Source organism: Pelophylax lessonae (genome assembly GCF_965119305.1).
Source record: "Pelophylax lessonae genome assembly, chromosome: 9".
Taxonomy (NCBI): domain Eukaryota; kingdom Metazoa; phylum Chordata; class Amphibia; order Anura; family Ranidae; genus Pelophylax; species Pelophylax lessonae.
The window spans coordinates 95,060,145-95,080,149 of record NC_138776.1 but is presented as its reverse complement, the minus strand read 5'-3'; the positions used below and the strand labels follow the sequence as shown (position 1 = coordinate 95,080,149).

The window sequence follows — 20,005 nt, the reverse complement described above, 5'->3', positions numbered from 1 at the left end:
GGATTTAATGACACTTTAATTATGAAACTATAGCTGCCAGCATTTTCATACACAGTTTCCAGGGACATCTGGCTATGAAACCAGGGAATCTAAACAATCATATGACCTTGGAGCACTACATTCAGCACTAAAACTATTAAAACTATATAAATTCTATTCAGCATCATAGCTGTTCTTTTCTACAATGATATAGGGGTACAACAACGGTTTCAAGACTGCAATCCCTATAACATGGCAAGTAAATAAAAATCATACTCACATTATAATATCATAGCTTTGGTCTTTTAGGCCAGCACCTTTAAGATCTTCAATGTAGCCATTGACAAAGTTAATATTGGGCTCTTGGTGGCCAAATTTTTTCATATGATAGTCAATGTAATTTTTGGAAACTTCCACCTAAAATATTGATAAATGAATGATTACCTATAAATAAAATAGTGTTAAAGTGTAATGTGTAAGTGCAAAGTGCCAGACTCTGAAAAACTCTCATTATATGTTATAAAACAGAGTAATAATACTTATCAAAGTTTCTAGGGACACGTTTTATACTGTGTGTTCAGCAAGCCATTGTAGGAAGAGCATATACTTTTTTAAATTTAAAATGTGCAGGATTCTAAAAGAAGCATATTGCTAGTCTATTAATTTATTTGTTGCTGGTGTGTATATATATATATATATATATATATATATATATATATATATATATATATATATATATATTCACTGCTCAAAAGAAATTAAAGGAACACTTTGAAAACACATCAGATGTATGGGAAACACATCAATGTGGAAAAACATCATGCATCATGCTGGATATCTATACTAATATGGACTGGGTAATGTGTTAGGAACGAAAGGATGCCGCATTGTTTGTAGGTTGATCATTTTAATTTCCATCAGAGGGCTGAATTCAAAGACACCCCGAAAATCAAAGTGAAAAAATGATGCAGCAGGCTAGTCCATTTTGCTGAAACTTTTTATTGCAGCAACTTTAGTTGTTTGTCTGGCCCTCACGTGCTTGTATGCATGCCTGACAACATCCAGACATGCTCCTAATGAGACAACTAATGGTGTCCTGGGGTATTTTCTCCCAGATCTGGACCAGGGCATCACTGAGCTCCTAAACAGACTGAGGGGCAACCTGGCAACGTTAGATGGACCGAAACACAATGTCCCAGAGGTGTTCTATTGGATTTAGGCCAAGCGATAGTGGGGGGGACATTCAATGGAATAAATTCCATCATCCTACAGGAAATGGCTGCATACTCGCCACATGAGGCTGGCAATTGTCATGCACCAGGAGGAACCCAGGATCCACTGCACCAGCATAGGATCTGATAATGGGTCGAAGGATTTCTTCCCAATACCTAATGGCAGTCAGGGTGCCATTGTCTAGCCTGTAGAGGTCTGTGTCGAGCCTGTAGAGGTCTGTGCGTCCCTCCATGAATATGCCTCCCCAGACCATCACTAATGCTCTTGAGACTGTGCTAGAAGACACAGCAGACCTTCTGGCAATGGTGCATATTGATGTGCCTTCCTGGAGGAGTCTGACTGACTGTGCAACCTCTATATGGTCCAGGTATCACCTAATGCTGCCAGTAGTGACACTGACCCTAGCTAAATGCAAAACTAGTGAAAAACAGGCAGAAAAGAGGAGTAGGGAAAAATTCTTAGTTGCCTCCACCTGTAAAACCATTCCTTTTTTGGAGGTCGCCTCATCGTTGCCCATCTAGTGCACCTGTTGTTAATTTCATTACCACAAAATCATCTGAAATCATCTTAATTGACTATACTATGATTACAAAGTGTTCCTTTATTTATTTTTAGCTATATATATATATATATATATATATATATATATATATATATATATATATATATATATATATATATATATATACACATACACACGCACATATACACACACACACATACACACACATATACACACATATACACACACAGTAAAACCTTGGTTTGAGAGTAACTTGGTTTGTGGAGCGCTTTGCAAGACAAGCAAATTTTTAAAATAAATTTTGACTTGATATACAAGCGATGGCTTGATATACAAGTAGCGTCATGTCACAACTGGGTATAAAAGAGAAGAGAGGCGCCTCTGAATGTAGCAATATTGTTACATTTAATGAAGGTTCAATATTTAGCAGCTCACATGGTTGATGATTAAAACAGGCACATCTAAGTATGCAAGCATCCGGGGTAAAGCTGTCCACATAGACCATCCTCCGCACTGCCATCTTCATCACACCCTTCCACGCTGCGCTCCACGAGCGATTCAAAGTCTCGCTTTCAGATCACTCTACTGCAGGGTAGTTTCCCAATCACAATTGCAGACTGACATCGGTGAGAGCCAGTGGTTCAGAAGATGGTCTATGTGGACAGCTTTACCCCGGATGCCTGCATACTTAGATGTGCCTCTTAAATCATCAACCATGCGAGTTGCTAAATGTACCTTCATTAAATGTCCCCATACTGCTACACTTAGAGGCGCCTCTCTTCTCTTTTATACTCTGTAGCTCCTGCTGGATTTTGCTTCTAATCCCATTGTGGAGGCGCCTTTGTGGATGGACATTTTATGATGACACAACCTATCACATTGCTATAATCTTTGTATATAGACTATAAACTGAAAGACTTATGAATAAATGGTTTTGGAACGAATCATCTGAGTTTCCATTATTTCTTATGGGAAAATTTGCTTTGATATAAGAGTGCTTAGGATTACAAGCATGTTTCCGGAACTAATTATGCTCACAATCCAAGGTTTTACTAGAGATATATATATATATATATATATATATATATACACACATACACACACACACACACAGTGAATACAGGAAGTAGTATATACAGAAACACAGCCAAGAAGGTGTCAGGGCTGGGCTCACAGCTGCTCTCTTCTCTGTGCTCAGGCTGCTCAGCTGACGGATAATTGTCAGCACTCATTGTTTCCTCAGTGGCTCACCTGGTTATCTTTAATGACGACGCATTTCGGGCATTACATGACCTGAATATGGGCCACACCCAAAACACGTTGTCATTAAAGACAGCCTTCTGAGAGATTGCTCCACAGAACATTGTTGCTCTCCCCTGGTGTTCCAACACGCACCACATCCAATGACCACAGCGGCCATGACATCGCAACTGGTGTGCCGTCAGGAAGCGTGGGCTACACATTCTCTGCCTGAGTTTCCCAGGATTGTCCTGGGATTGATCGAGGAGCCTGCAGCCTTTCTGCACAGCTTTGACTGCCATATACATCCTGGCTTTTTGTGCCTTTTTTATCCTTGTCTGCAAAATACATCCCTGGCTGTTCCACATTATGCCAGCAGTCCATCACAGTGGTACCCATTGGGCTCTTCACCATAACCTTTACACAGCATCTACTTTTTTCTATCTGGGAGAACGAGTGGTTTTACCTGGAAGATGACCTTCTCTCTTCCCTCCAGCACCTGCTTCATTAATGGTATGTGTTTTCAGGTTTTCAAGTCACGTCCATGTGGGTTTATAGCAACATGTGATTGACATTTACACAGTCCAGTCTGTTTACACTGGAGCCTTTTTATCCTTTTTACTTTGGTGTTGGATCAATAAACATTTTATATGCTTGTATTAACTATAGTTTTGGCCTTTCACCTATGTGGAACTACAATTACGAGCCACCACACTGGTTTGTGGCTGTACAAGCTCATAGAATCCCTCAGCGCTTTCATTGAGGATCTTTGTGGTTAAATGGTTATGCTTGGGCATCATAATTGGTCCTCACGGTTTTACCTCCCAGGGATTTCAGTTTTGTTCCACCATTTTATGAACTGAAAATCATTGCACAGTGCCTGAATTGCCTATTTTGTTTATATTATAGACAGCAAATCTAGTGTGAACCAATGCAATCTTACATTTAAAAGGAAAACTCTAGAAGTGATAAACATTAAATTTAAAGCCGAATTCTAGGTATGGAAATTTTTGCATAGTTACATTGATCCATCTTGGACCAATGTAAGTATATATGTGCCATACCTGGCCAATTCCTGTAAGAGCTGGAAATTACTGTAGTAGCCGCTAGCTTCCAGGACCTGTGCCAATCAGCTGCCCTGCTACTAAGTAAATTTAGAAGATTGCTCACTTGGCACTGGTACCATTCAAATAACACTTTGCATCTTCTCTATGAATGTAAAGGTCTCTCTGATTGGACCAGGTTGAGAGGCGAGATGGTTTTGCCACTGTCTCCACCTCATCCAATCAGAGACGCTTTGCATTCATTTACAAAATATAAAGGATTTTCTGAATGCATTAAAGCAAAGTTTGCAACAATCTGGTAAATGGGGATTTAAAATCAATTGATAAGAAACATCTAAGTGCTTCAAAAGCAAACAATAAAGTGGTTGTAAACCTCTGAGATGAAAAAACAAAAAAAACAAAGCATATCCTTCTATAGTGTGTATTTGCCCCACTTCAAAGAACTCACTGTGACTTCTAGCTTTTCTCTCCTCCCTTCACTATCTGCAAGAGTCGCTTCTGTTCAATAATCCTGACACCAAGCAATCCTGGGAGAAAGCCCCACCCCCCCTCCAATTTACAACCTCAGCAATGCATGTTTCACTATAAAACCGTGAAGCGGGGAGAGGGTACTTTCTCTCCAATCAGGTTGGGCTCAGATTATACTCAGCTCTCCTATCTGTGCTGTGCAGTGTGTGACATCAGTTCCTAGCCCCCTGCCTCTAAAAGCTCAGAAATGCTGTGTAAAATATGTGCTTTAGGAGGCTGTAAAGAAGAGGGGGCTGCAGATAAACAGGTACAACTTTGTATCACTTGAAGCTAGTCACTTCACTGGGTATATGTAAGGATTTACAACCACTTTACCTCTGTGACTTACTTAATAGATATGGAGAAGGTTGAAAACTGACAAGTAATTGTTAGTGATGCTTGGATACTACCAACAACTAGTACAGTTTAAGGCACAAGATCTCTTGACCACCAAATACATGAAGTTTGAAATGTTTCCCTGTGGTAATCACCTGTTCATCAGTCATGTCCACTCCAGTGACGTAGCCCTTCTGTCCAACCAGCTTACTCAGCATGTAACAGTCTCTTCCACTTCCACTGCCGAGATCCAGGATCCTGCAGTTCTCCAGACATTCTGGTACCACAAGTCCACATCCATAGTACCTAACAGAGCACACAATCGCAACACAAGATGAAAAAAATAACAGAAACCCTAACCAAATCACATACTGTAATTCTGTTGGAAAGGTGTAACCTGGCATTAGATAGATTGTGATCAGAGGTAAAATACATGACCCCCCTCTGAAAAGACTAAGTAAGCAATTTATTTTCCACTAGAGTAATGATCACACCCAGTGTCAGAATGGAGAATGCAAGGTCCACCTCCAAAGCCCTTAGTAGTAGAGCACCATCTCACCAAATGATCACAAATAGCATAAAAAAAATATATTTATTGATTTCCGAATGATATAAATTCCATACCGAGAAGAAACTTCACTGTGAACCTCTTTCAGGGCATCCAGGATATATCTGGGAATTGGCTTTGCTGGGGTTACACATGCATTGGTTTTCAAATCTTTTGAGTTCTTCAAGTATTTACCATAGTATTCCTGAAAAATACAAACTGTCTTATCACACACTGCTAGCATCTAGAGATTGTGTAAGATAAATGTACTTATATATTCCTACTTTACTATGGCCATACACAAAGAATTTTATCACAAAGATATAACTGATACATGATACACATGCAGTATCTCACAAAAGTGAGTACACCCCTCACATTTTTGTAAATATTTTAATATATCTTTTCATGTGACAACAATGAACAAATGACACTTTGCTACAATGTAAAGTAGTGAGTGTACAGCTTGTATAACAAAATAACTCAGCACACAGCCATTAATGTCTAAACTGCTGGCAACATAAGTGAGTACACCCCTAAATGAAAATGTCCAAAATTGAGCCCAATTAGCCATGTTCCCTCCCGGGTGTCATGTGACTCGTTAGTGTTACAAGGTCTCGGGTGTGAATGGGGAGCAGGTGTGTTAAATTTGGTGTTATCCCTCTCACTCTCTCATACTGGCCACTGGAAGTTCAACATGGCACCTCATGGCAAAGAACTTTCTGAGGATCTGAAAAAAAGAATTGTTGCTCTACATAAAATTGCCTAGGCTATAAGAAGATTGCCAAGAACCTGAAACTGAGCTGCAGCACGGTGGCTAAGACCATACAGCAGTTTAACAGGACAGGTTCCACTCAGAACAGGCCTCACCATGGTCGACCAAAGAAGTTGAGTGCACGTGCTCAGCGACAAATCCAGAGGTCGGCTTTGAAAAATAGACATATGAGTGCTGCCAGCATTGCTGCAGAGGTTAAAGGGGTGGGGGGGTCAACCTGTCAGTGCTCAGAACATACACCGACAGCCATGCAGACCAACATACAATTGGTCTGCATGGCTGTCGCCCCAGAAGGAAGCCTCTTCTAAAGATGATGCACAGGAAATCCCGCAAACAGTTTGCTGAAGACAAGAAGACTAAGGACATAAATTACTGGAACCATGTCCTGTGGTCTGATGAGACTAAGATAAAAACGTATTTGGTTCAGGTGATGTGAAGCCTGTGTGGCGGCAACCAGGCGAGAAGTACAAAGACAAGTGTGTCTTGCCTACAGTCAAGCATGATGGTAGGAGTGTCATTGGTCTGGGGCTGCATGAGTGCTGCCGGCACTGGGGAGCTACAGTTTACTGAGGGAACCATGAATGCCAACATGTACTGTGACATACTGAAGCAGAGCATGATCCCCTCCCTTCGGAGACTGGGCCGCAGGGCAGTATTCCAACATGTTAACGACCCCAAACACACCTCCAAGACAACCACTGCCTTGCTAAAGAAGCTCAGGGTAAAGGTGATGGACTGGCCAAGCATGTCTCCAGACCTAAACCCTATTGAGCATCTGTGGGGTATCCTCAAACGGAAAGTGGAGGAGCGCAAGTTCTCTAACATCCACCGGCTCCGTGATGTAATCATGGAGGAGTGGAAGAGGTCTCCAGAGGCAACCTGTGAAGCTCTGGTTAACTCCATGCCTAGGAGGGTTAATGCAGCGCTGGAAAATAATGGTAGCCACACAAAATATTGACACTTTGGGCCAATTTGGACATTTTCACTTAGGGGTGTACTCACTTTTGTTGCCAGCGGTTTAGACATTAATGGCCGTGTGTTGAGTTATTTTGAGGGGACAGCAAATTTATACAAGCAGTACATTCAGTACTTTATGTTGTAGCAAAGTGTAATTTCTTCAGTGTTGTCACATGAAAAGATATAATAAAATATTTACAAAAGGGGTGCGCTCACTTTTGTGAGATACTGTATAATCCACATTGCCTTTGTCATGTTGACCATTGAACTGTTAGTTTGCTAACACCTTTTCCAACATTAGGAATGTTTTGCATCACTTCCCCCATTCTGGGGAGGCTTTGACACGCCAAAAGATTATCACAGGGACAGGAAGTTAGTGGAAATATCCCAAATGGACAGCTTAGATTAGTCAAAACAATGACAGATGACTAAATGTTAACATTGTTATGTGGAGGTTACGTAACAGATTCTTGTATCATGGTGGCAATACCTTGACATCTTCATATGTTTGAAGACCTTGAGAGCTGCAGCTGGATGTAGGAGAGCTAGACAAATCAACAAGCAAAACATTACAAATCTTCAAGGCTTTCTGAACTTGTAAAACTGAGACTCATATTATGTATGTATGTATATATATATATATATATAACAGATAAAATAGAAGATTCAGCGCTGAATAAATATAAACTCAGACCAGCAGCTAACACTCAAGTGTAATCCAACACCTTCAATACATTAATATACAATAGTGTAGCGCAGTCCGGTATCAATATAAATATAACAGGCTTAAGTAAAACTTAAAAAGCCAAAAGCATAGTTTTTTAAAAACATATATAGATAAAAGAAAGTTCATAAAAGGTGAAGATGTAGACGGTAAGAAAACACACAGTCCACTAGTGATCCGGTGAAATAAATATTATGTGTGACTTGAGTGCTCATAAAATCCCATCACCCGGAATTCTCTGCCTCTCACCTCCAGAACTTGACCCCACAAGGTCTTAAAACATGAATCAATCTCCACGATATTCAGCGAACGATTTCAGTAGAACCGGATCAGAACCTCCAGCGTACCGATATCTCAGAACCACAAAGGATACACCTTCCCAAAAAGCTCCAAAACATATGGATAGAAGAGGAAACAATCTAGTGCTCTCTGTTGCAGTAATGACACTTTATTGGCTCAAAGACAGTATTGCACTTACATTGTATCTCGATTCAGTAGGCATAAAAATAGCAGAGCATGCAGCGTGCTGAGAGGCAACTGGCTTCCGTGTTGTTAGATGGCCGTAGGACCGTGTGACCAATCCCCCGTACGCGTTACGTCAAGTGGGCGTAGACTTCTTCAGCGGGGAAGAAGTCTACGCCCACTTGACGCAACGCGTCTTCTATCCATATGTTTTGGAGCTTTTTGGGAAGGTGTATCCTTTGTGGTTCTGAGATATCGGTACGCTGGAGGTTCTGATCCGGTTCTACTGAAATCGTTTGCTGAATATCGTGGAGATTGATTCAGGTTTTTAGACCCTGTGGGGTCAAGTTCTGGAGGTGAGAGGCAGAGAATGCCGGGTGACGGGATTTTATGAGCACTCAAGTCACACATAATATTTATTTCACCGGATCACTAGTGGACTGTGTGTTTTCTTACCGTCTACATCTTCACCTTTATGAACTTTCTTTTATCTATATATGTTTTTAAAAAACGATGCTTTTGGCTTTTTAAGTTTTACTTAAGCCTGTTATATTTATATTGATACCGGACTGCGCTACACTATTGTATATATATATATATATATATATATATATATATATATATATATATATATATATATATATATATATATATATAGTATATCACATACATTATAAAATAATTTCAACCATTGTTAATAAATAATATTTAAGTACAACAAAAAGGTAAAACTTTTTTGGATAGAAATAGAACTCCTGCTGAAACTCACCCCCTCTATTTGTCATGTTTACCGTTATCGTTGAAAATGAAAGAAAATTCAGAATTTTGGGTTGTCCACAGAACAGGAAAAAGGAGAAGTCTTCCAATGGGGACACTAGTTCTAGTGATCCTGCTGAAAACCATGAATTCCCTCTCTTTGGAAGTATTTCCTCTCACTTCCCGTTGTGACTTTGGAATAGGAAGCGAGGGGAAATCTCCCCAATGGGACACAGATAACAAAAAAAAAAAAAAGAATGGATAAGGGTTATAACTCTCCAAAATGTAAAAAACACCACACTTAAGCTGTGAAAAATCAGTGTAATTAAGCACGCTTAAAACAATGCAAAAGGTGCAAAGTGTGCTGAAGTGAAAAGTTGCTTTCAGTGCTGAATAAATAAGGTGCTAAATATATATATCTATAATCTTGTAAAAATAAAATAAAACTATAAAATATAAATCAGAAATAAAAAAACTATCACTGATAAAACAATTTAAGTCAAAATCAATGTTAGGACTCCTAGGTGCCAATACCTTGATTTTAAAAAAATCCAGGAGGATTTCCTCCTACTGAGATGTCTCATAAAATTACCCCCTCGCCTAGATTTGCCCCAGTGTGGCCAACCTTTTCACGTCATGTTGGGAATCAGAGACCATTTTGAATGATCGCCCTGATGGATTGGTCTGCTACAAAAGGTACATTGATGACCTATTAATCATTTGGAAAGGTGATCAAGGGTCCATGGACCAATTCATGGCCAAAATGAGCAATAATTTGAAAAATATTCAGTAACGGTGACCATCAGTCAAAACCAAGTTACATTTTTAGATTAGGACATTTTTAAAGAATCTGGCAGAATATATTCTAGGAATCATTTTAAACCCACGGATAGGAACTCTTATTTGCCATTGCACAGTTGCCATCACAGTTCCTGGCTTTGTAACATACCCAAAGGACAGCTCATTAGGATTCGCTGAAATTGCTCCAAAACTGATGACTTTCTTTAAAAATCTGAAGTTCTGAGGAATAGGTTTAAAGAGAAAGGGTATGATCCTACATCCATTTTGAAAGAAAGAAATAAAGTATATGATATGCATAGAGATAGGCTTCTTAGTGATAGGTTAAGTAGAACTGAATAAGTTTGAATATAAGGTAATATTGGATTATAATTTACAATATAAACAGGTCCAAGGTTTTCAAAAAACATTGGAATATTTTATTAAGGGATAGGGTACTTGGATCAGTTCTCCCGCCCCATACCAGGTTTATATATAAAAAAGCCCCCTCATTAAAAGATAGGTTAGTAAAAGGCGTTATAGATCCCCTGATTCCGCCTAAAAGTACCCTTTTTAGTTTCATCAATGGTTTTCATGCTTGTGGACGTTGTTCAGCATGTCACTATAGTAAGACTAATGTGAATAAGAGAAAGGAATTTAAATCCATGAGTACGGGTCGAATATATCAGATTCGTGACTTTATCACTTGTTCGTCCACTGGGGTTATATATGTGTTGGAATGTGAGCTTCAGTATGTTGGGTAAACGTCCAGAGCCCCACATGTATGGGTGAGTGAATATGTTAAAAATATATAAAAAAAAAAAAAAAAAAAAAGAAAAAGGGCCACCATAATGTCTCTAAACATTTTAAACTTATTCACAATCAAAATCCACATTCACTTCAACTTTGGGGGATAGAAAAAAAGTGGTACCCCATTGGAGAGGGGGTAATTTTATGAGACATCTCAGTAGGAGAGAATCCTCTTGGATTTTTGAAATTAAGGTATTGGCACCTAGGGGTCTTAACAATGATTTTGACTTAAATTGTTTTATCAGTGATAGATTTTCTTTTATCATTATATCTGATTTATATATTTTTTTACCACTTTTTATGATTTTATCATTATTAGGTACATTAATAAATAATGTTGTTTAGGTAATGTGATTGCTGTGTAATGATTGTAAATGCAGGTGTCGGATGGATTGTCGGATGTTACAGCTCCAGTTTCCATACAGTTTTTCCCAGTTGGGTATCCTGTTTTTGTGTCCCCATTATTCTCAAAGCTGTCTTTGTCTCTTCCTGTTCACACCGCTTCCAGGAGAGCGAGCTCATCTAAGTTAGGTGAGGTGCAGGTATGAGCTGAGTGATTGACAGCCACCGAGGTCTATTTTAGCAATGGTATGATGAGACTGACCCCACCACTACTGAAGAAGTCAAGCGTTTGACGTAACGCATATAAGGGGGTGGAGGATCACATTAGATGCATCTGACGGACACCTAGCCTGTGTTTATTTTACTGTCCCAGCTTGCATAGCTGATGTGCATTCTTTGTAAGTTTTCTACTACTTTTTATTGGCCATTAAACTTAAACGGAGAGCACTAGATTTTCCCATTATTTCTTATGCATTTACATCGAGGACCTTGGGTGAGCAGGAGGATTGATCGGGTCCTGATGTCCCCTGGTGATAACACAGGGGTCGGAGCGGGAGGTGAGTGACCATTTCTTCAGGTGGAGGATAACACAAGCACCTTATTTATTCAGCACTGAAAGCAACTTTTCACTTCAGAACTCTTTGCATCTTATGGACTGTTTTAAGCATGCTTAATTACAATTAATTTCAGTTGATTTTTATGGTATTTTGTACCTATTAATTTAAATAATAGCTAGATAATAAATATATATATATATATTTTTTTCACGTTATTTTTATTAGTAATATATTTACTGTTTGCGCTAGAATCACTTTTGCGCAGCACTGTTGTTGAAGTTTCTTTTTGATATATTGTATGCAGTGGAAGCATTATTAGTGGTTGCAGCCTTTTCCCTTCAGGAGATTTTTCTCCAGATTTTTTCTTCAGGTTACTTTATGATTTTTATTCCTATTTAATTGTTGGTTGAACTGATTTTTCACAGCTTGAGGTGGTTTTATGGTTTCACCATACAAATTAGCGGCAACTATAGATGTTTTTAAATTTTTGGAAACTAGAGAAGATAGAGGATATTTTTTCAGGTGACAGAAATAAGGGAAGAAAAGATAAACTTGCCCATAATTTAAAAAAAAAAAACTGTGATTTTTAATGGATAAGAAAATTAGATCCTGGTGGGATGTAGTATCTCTTGAGCACTATATAGCTAATGGCCTAATTCCCAGATGTTTGAGATGGGATGTTCCACCTAAAAACCGGATGGATGATGTAGACCAGGGGTGTCAAACTGGCCGCCCACCAGGTGTTGCGGAACTACAAGTCTCATCATGCCTTTGCCTGTTGGAGTCATGCTTGTAACTGTCAGCCTTGCAATGCCTCATGGGACTTGTAGTTCCACAACAGCTGGAGGGCTGCCAGTTTGACACCTGTGATGTAGACACTAAGTGAGTGGTACATCTTTTTTAATAGTAAAGGGAATGAGCTCCTCTGTTTCTTACTCATACAGAAACAAAGGAAACTCAAATTAATAGAAAATCAGATTAAAGAAATTAGGGACAAGATTGAATCAGAGAAGGACACACCGGAATTTATTAGACTATCAGGAGAACTTAAAAAGAAATTGGAAACATTTGACAAAAAAACTCAGGAAAATAATAAAAGAAAAAAAATGTATAAGGCATAACAATGATTTTTAGAGTCGGTTCACACTAAGGCGACACGACTCCTTACTACTTCGGGGGCGACTTGTGCATTACCATGCACCACGACTTCGGAGCGACTTGCAGGGACTTCACATTATGGAAGTCTATGCAAGTCACTCCGAGGTCGCCCCGAAGTAGTACAGGACCCTTTTTCTAAGTCGGAGCGACTGGTGTCGCTCCTATTAGAATGGGTCCTGTAGCGGTCAATGGACCGCGAGGGAGCGCGACTTGTCAGGCTGACGAGTCGCCTGACAAGTCGCGCAAGTGTGGACCGGGTCTAAGAGTAATGAGGTGTATAAATGGAAAACAAATGGTAAAGAAGAAATTCAGATACCCTCTAGGGAGAGTTCACCTCCCAGAGATAGTTCATTTGATATATCCACTCCTTTAGTTCAATCCCCTAAAAATGATCAGAGTAAAACAGTTGAAAATGGAAGGTTCCCCTGCCCTCCTCCTCCTCCCTTTCCACCCAGGGGCAATTGGAGAGGAAGAAGACCGGGCAGGGGAGGACCATTTAGGGGTACACCAAGAGGAAGTGGGGACTATTAATGGGTACATCAGCAATTAATTTCTGCTTGGAATGATCACCAGAGAGGGGGCTATCAGGGAGACATTTACGAAGAGACCCATCCAGCTCCGGAGAGCGATTTTTATAATCGCAATCCAGGACAGGATGGGTACAACATCCCCACTAATAATAGATTCATACCTCAAACAAAACCATCCCAACATCACTCTACAAAAGGTTTTTTAGAGAATCCATCCACCATGAGGATGAATCAGGGATCAGATGGAAGTCCATTTTGGGCATAAAGAAGAGAAAGAGAGGGAGGAAAGCAGGGAGAAGGGAGCAAAAAAATAAAATACCAATAGGCAAGGTAATATCAGTGGACAGGAATTGGACAAAGAGGAACTTAGTTTTGGATAAGGGACTCAAGTATGCCCCGATAAAAAAATTAAATATGTTTTAGACTTATGTGCATGTACAGAAGTTCATGCGCACACTTAAACAAATCAATATTTAATCCCTTAAATACTGATAACAAATATGTGGAAGTTTTTAAGAATTTGATAGTTGATGATTTAGAGAAGTTGAAGATCAAAAAAGTGGCCCACCCTTACTGGATTTAAAAAAGGTTTTGAAAAAAGTGAACCCAGAAAATATGTAATCATTAGGCAGGCTGACAAGGGAGGGGGATTAGTTGTGATGAGTAAACAATATTACCAAGAAGAAATGATTAGACAATTATCTGAGGTGGAAACCTATCAATTGCTGAGATCAAACCCTTTGAAGGAATATAAAAAGATTGGACAGATTGATTCAGGGAGGTTTAATTCAAGATTTTCTTACCAAAAACTTTATCTCAACCCACCATATATTTTTTGCTGAAAATACATAAGGATATTGATAGGCCCCCTGGTAGACCAAATATTAATTCCCACGCTCACATTTGGTGGGATTGCTCGAAAATTCGTCAATTTTGGCAACACGTGGTGGATTATATAGAAAAGATAACTAATTACATAATACAATGGACCCTTGGACAATACTCTTTCACTGTACTAGCGATCCACCTTATGTATACAAGAGTTCAATTGTTCCACATCTTTTAAACGCAGCGAAAGCACTAATTCCAGCTATGTGGGGGGAAATAGAAGCTCCGACACTGAAACAATGGTGGAAGGGAATAGATGACTTATGTCGGTTGGAAGAACGTTTGTATATATCTAGAAGAAATGTGGACAGACATAAAGTAATATGGAACAAATGGTATTTGTTTAAAGCTACCTCAACTTATAGAGCAATTATGACCACAGTGGAATCATGAACATAATGTTGTAGATGTTGGTATAAGAATTAAATAAAGGCCCATATCCGAGTTCGGAAATATGGACAGTACAGAATCCACTCCCTATGGCCAGCACCCTCCCCCCCCCCCCCTTTTGTTTTTCTCTTTTCTCACCTGGAAATTAGGCAAGCATAACATTGATGGCTCATGGTAATTATTAGAAAATTATAGAAATGGTTGATTGTATTGAGTCAAGGAACATAATGGAAGTGTAATTTCTTTTTTCTTTCTCCTCATCCCATTTTTTTTTTTTTTTTTGTTTTGTATGTATATAAATCTTTTTGGAAAATTAAATAAAAAATGTATTACAAAAAAAAAAAAGACCAAATATTAATGGTATAGAATCTGTCTGTTCTAGGTTAGGACAATATATTGATCATTTCCTACAGCCCTTGGTTACCAAGACAGAAGCCTATATCAAGCATATCAAACACATTATCCAATTCCTTCAGACCATGGAGGATATGGACTCTTGTATTCTAGCGACAGCAGATGTTAGTTCTTTATTTACAATTATTAGTCATGAAGACACTTTGAAATCAGTGGAATGAGCCCTTCAGAGTATACATCACACTGAAGTACATAAGTAGTACTTAGTAAAATGTTTAGAATTTTGTTTAGGCCACAATTATTTTTGGTATGGGGGAGAATACTATTTGCAAGTGAAGGGAGTGGCCATGGGGGCTAGATTTGCCCCCCAGTGTGGCCAACCTTTTCATGTCATGTTGGGAATCAGAGACCATTTTGAATGATTGCCCTGATGGATTGGTCTGCTACAAAAGGTACCTTGATGACCCATTAATCATTTGGAAAGATGATCAAGAGTCCTTGGACCAATTAATGGCCAAAATGAACAATAATTTAAAAAATATTCAATTACCGTGGACCATCAGTCAAAACCAAGTTACATTTTTAGATTTGGAAATTTTTAAAGAATCTGGTAGATTATATACTAGGAATCATTTTAAACCCATAGATAGGAACTCTTCTTTGCTGTTCGACAGTTTCCATCACAGTTCCTGGCTTTGTAACATACCCAAAGAACAGTTCATTAGGATTCGCAGACATTGCTCCAAAACTGATGACTTTCTTCAACAATCTGAAGTTCTGATGAACAGGTTTAAAGAGAAAGGGTACGATCCTATATCCATTTTGGAAGAAAGAAATAAAGTATATGATATGGACAGAGATAGGCTTCTTGGTGATAGGTTTAGTAGAACTGATAAGTTTGAATAAAAGGTAATATTGGATTAATTTACAATATAAACAGGTGAAAATAAATTCTCAAAAACCATTGGAATATTTTATTAAGTGATAGGGTACATGGATCTGTGCTCTAGGGCTGCAACTAACGATTAATTTGTCTGTCGACTAATCTATCGATTATTTTTACGATTAGTCGACTAATCTAACGATTATTTTTAATTTATTTTTTTTGCTTAATTTAGTGTTTTTTTGATTAGCTAATTAATCCTGTAATTAATACAGACACCTCAGTAAGCCCCCCTCCCAGTACAGACCCCTCAGTAAGCCCCCCTCCCAGTACAGACCCCCACAGTAAGCCCTCCCACCTAGTACAGACCACTTAGTAAGCCCCCCTCCCAGTGCAGACCCCTCAGTAAGCCCTTCCACCTAGTACAGACCACTTAGTAAGCCCCCCTCCCAGTACAGACCCCTCAGTAAGCCCTCCCATCTAGTACAGACCACTTACTAAGCCCCCCCCCCAGTACAGATCAGTAAGTAAGCCCTCCCACCTAGTACAGACCACTTACTAAACCCCCCTCCCAGTACAGACCCCTCAGTAAGCCCTCCCACCCAGTACAGACCACTTAGTAAGCCCCCCTCCCAGTGCAGACCCCTCAGTAAGCCCTCCCACCTAGTACAGTATGTACTAGGTGGGAGGGCTTACTGAGGGGTCTGCACTGGGGGGGGGGCTTACTAAGGGGTCTGTAATAGGTGGGAGGGCTTACTGAGGGGTCTGTACTGGAAGGGGGGCTTACTAAGTGGTCTGTACTGTACAGACCACTTAGTAAGCCCCCCTTCCAGTACAGACCCCTCAGTAAGCCCTCCCACCCAGTACAGACCACTTACTAAACCCCCCTCCCAGTACAGACCCCTCAGTAAGCCCTCCCACCCAGTACAGACCACTTAGTAAGCCCCCCTCCCAGTGCAGACCCCTCAGTAAGCCCTCCCACCTAGTACAGTATGTACTAGGTGGGAGGGCTTACTGAGGGGTCTGCACTGGGAGGGGGGGCTTACTAAGGGGTCTGTACTAGGTGGGAGGGCTTACTGAGGGGTCTGTACTGGAAGGGGGGCTTACTAAGTGGTCTGTACTGTACAGACCACTTAGTAAGCCCCCCTCCCAGTACACTAGTACAGACCCCTCAGTAAGCCCTCCAACCTAGTACAAAACCCTTAGTAAGCCCCCCCTCCCAGTACAGACCCCCCAGTAAGCCCTCCCACCCAGTACAGACCCCTTAGTAAGCCCCCCCTCCCAGTACAGACCCCCCAGTAAGCCCTCCCACCCAGTACAGACCCCTTAGTAAGCCCCCCCTCCCAGTACAGACCCCCCAGTAAGCCCTCCCACCCAGTACAGACCCCTTAGTAAGCCCCCCTCCCAGTGCAGACCCCTCAGTAAGCCCTCCCACCTAGTACAGGGCTTACTGAGGGGTCTGCACTGGGAGGGGGGGGCTTACTAAGGGGTCTGTACTGTACAGACCACTTAGTAAGCCCCCCCCAGTACAGACCCCTCAGTAAGCCCTCCAACCTAGTACAGACCCCTTAGTAAGCCCCCCTCCCAGTGCAGACCCCCCCAGTAAGCCCTCCCACCTAGTACAGGCCATTACAAGCCGGTGTAGCGCCGCAAATGTGACATGTCTAAGTAGCTGGGTGATCGGGGAGGATGGCGAATGTGTGTTGCGGCAGAAGCTGTGGCAGTACAGGGGTGCTGGAGACGGTCAGCGCTCACCTCTCGTCTCGGACGGAGCCCGGCGGGGGAATTTCACCCGGCCGGCAATGCTTCAAGCGGCGCGTGTGACGTCACGCGTTGACGCGTCGATGCTTTTCACACACGTCGACGATTTTTTGTAGTCGACTACGTCGACGCGTTGTGGCAGCCCTACTGTGCTCCCGCCCCATCCCAGCTTTATATATAAAAAAGCCCCCTCATTAACCACTTACCGACTGCCGACAGTAATCCTACTGCGGCAGTGTGGCTCCCCTGGGTCCAGAGACGTAGACCTACGTCGTTAGGACTCCTAGTGGTCTTGGCAGCGTGCACGCGCGCTGCCAGAGGCTCACTTCCGCTGTATTTAGACGCGGTCGCCGCCTCTCTTCCCCAATCATCGGGGAAAGTGTGAGAAGACCTGTCTGCTTATGTAAACAAAGCAGGCGCATCTTCTCAGTGACAGGCAGGGAGAAAGCACAGGATTCAGCATAGCTGATTTTTTATATATTTTTTACAATTTTTAGGATTTTATCATTATTAGGTACATTAAAAAATAATGTTGTTTAGGTAATGTGGTTGCTGTGTAATGATTGTAAAGGCAGGTGTCGGATGGATTGTCCGATGTTACAGCTCTGGTTTTCGTAGAGTTTTTCCCAGTTGGGTATCCTGTTTTTGTGTCCCCATTATTCTCAGAGCTGTCTTTGTCTCTTCCTGCTCACACCACTTCCGGGAGTGCAAGCTCATCTAAGTTAGGTGAGGTGCAGGTATGAGCTGAGTGATTGACAGCCACCGAGGTCTATTTTAGCAATGGTATGATGAGACTGACCCCACCACTACTGAAGAAGTCAAGCGTTTGACGTAACGCATATAAGGGGGTGGAGCCTCACATCCGATGCATCTGACGCAGACCTAGCCTGTGTTTATTTTACTGTCCCAGCTTGCATAGTTGATGTGCATTCCTTGTAAGTTTTCTACTACTTTTTATTGGCCATTAAACTTTTAAATGGAGAGCCCTAGATTTTCCCATTATTTCTTATGCATTTACATCGAGGATCTTGGGTGAGCAGGAGATTAGATTGCATTTATCCTGAGGGGTAACTGCTAGCTCTGACCCGCTGATAACACAGGGGTCGGAGCAGGAGGTGAGCGGCCATTTATTCAGGTGGAGGATAGCACAAGCACCTTATTTATTCAGCACTGAAAGCAATTTTTCACTTCACCTTAATGGACTGTTTTAACCACTTAAGCCCCGGAGGATTTGGCTGCTCAAAGACCAGGGCCTATTTTGCGATTCGGCACTGCGTGATTTTAACGGACAATTGCGCGGTCATGCGACGCTGTACCCAAATGAAATTGATGACCTTTTTTTCCCCACAAACAGAGCTTTCTTTTGGTGGTATTTGATCACCTGTGCGATTTTTACTTTTTGCGCTATAAACAAAAAAAGAGCGACAATTTTGAAAAAACAACAATATATTTTTCACATTTTTTTTTTATATGAAATTCCCCAAAAAAAAAAAAAAAGTAAAAATCTAAATTTAACATTTTAGGTCAATTTTTTCTCTGCTACATATTTTTGGTAAAAAAAAAAAAAAAAAAAAAAAAATCGCAATAAGCGTATTTTGATTGGTTTGCGCAAAAGTTATTGGGTTTACTAACTACGGGAAGGATTTATGTAATTTTTATTGTTTTTTTTTTTAACTAGTAATGGCGGCAATCTGCTTTTTTTGTGGGACTGCGACATCGCGGTGGACAGATCGGACCCTTTTTGACACTTTTGGGGGTACCAGTGACATTACTACAGTGATCAGTGCTATACATATGCACTGTTACTGTAAAAATGACACTGGCAGGGAAGGGGTTAACTTTATTGGTGATCAGTGCGTTAAATGTATCCCTAGGGGCGTGATTCTAACTGTGGGGGGGCATGGCTTGTGATGTAACCACAGAGACATACGATCCTAGATAGCAGGATCGTATAGTCTCTGCAGTTACATCAGGGAGAATGACAGACGGCAGTGTTTACATCAGCCGCCTGCCTTTCTCCCTCTCCAGCGGGAGATCGCGGGTGGCCGGCGGACATCGGACCCACCGGTCACTCGCGTGGGGATGACAGGGAACCAGCGGGGGCGGGAGCGTGCCTCCGGCGGCGCGCACTCTCCCCCTACAGGCTCCTGGGGGAGCGACATAGCCATACGTCGGTTTGCCCAGGAGCGGCTGCCCGCCGCAGTAAATTGTCGCGCGGCGGTCGGCAAGTGGTTAAGCATGCTTAATTACAATTAATTTCAGTTGATTTTTATGATATATTGTACCTATTAATTTAATTAATGGCTAGATAATATATATATCATTTTTTCCACGTTATTTTTATTAGTAATATATTTACTGTTTGCACTAGATTCACTTTGGCGCAGCACTGTTTTTGAAGTTTCTTTTTGATACACTTGTTACTTGACCCAGCCTTGGGCTTCAAGAAAAGT

At 41.0% G+C, this 20,005-nt stretch overlaps 1 protein-coding gene across 1 annotated transcript in view; it reads right to left on the bottom strand.

The window, feature by feature from the left end:
* The window catches only part of LOC309563788 (arsenite methyltransferase-like), a 54,469-nt gene that overhangs the window by 25,557 nt on the left and 8,907 nt on the right, over positions 1-20,005 (bottom strand). The window contains exons 2-5 of the mRNA XM_082268401.1: positions 7,651-7,705; positions 5,506-5,633; positions 5,037-5,187; positions 260-396 (exon numbers count right to left, since the gene is read on the bottom strand). Coding sequence (XP_082124527.1) covers positions 260-396; positions 5,037-5,187; positions 5,506-5,633; positions 7,651-7,705 — 471 coding nt within the window. The remainder of the gene's footprint in view (positions 1-259; positions 397-5,036; positions 5,188-5,505; positions 5,634-7,650; positions 7,706-20,005) is intronic.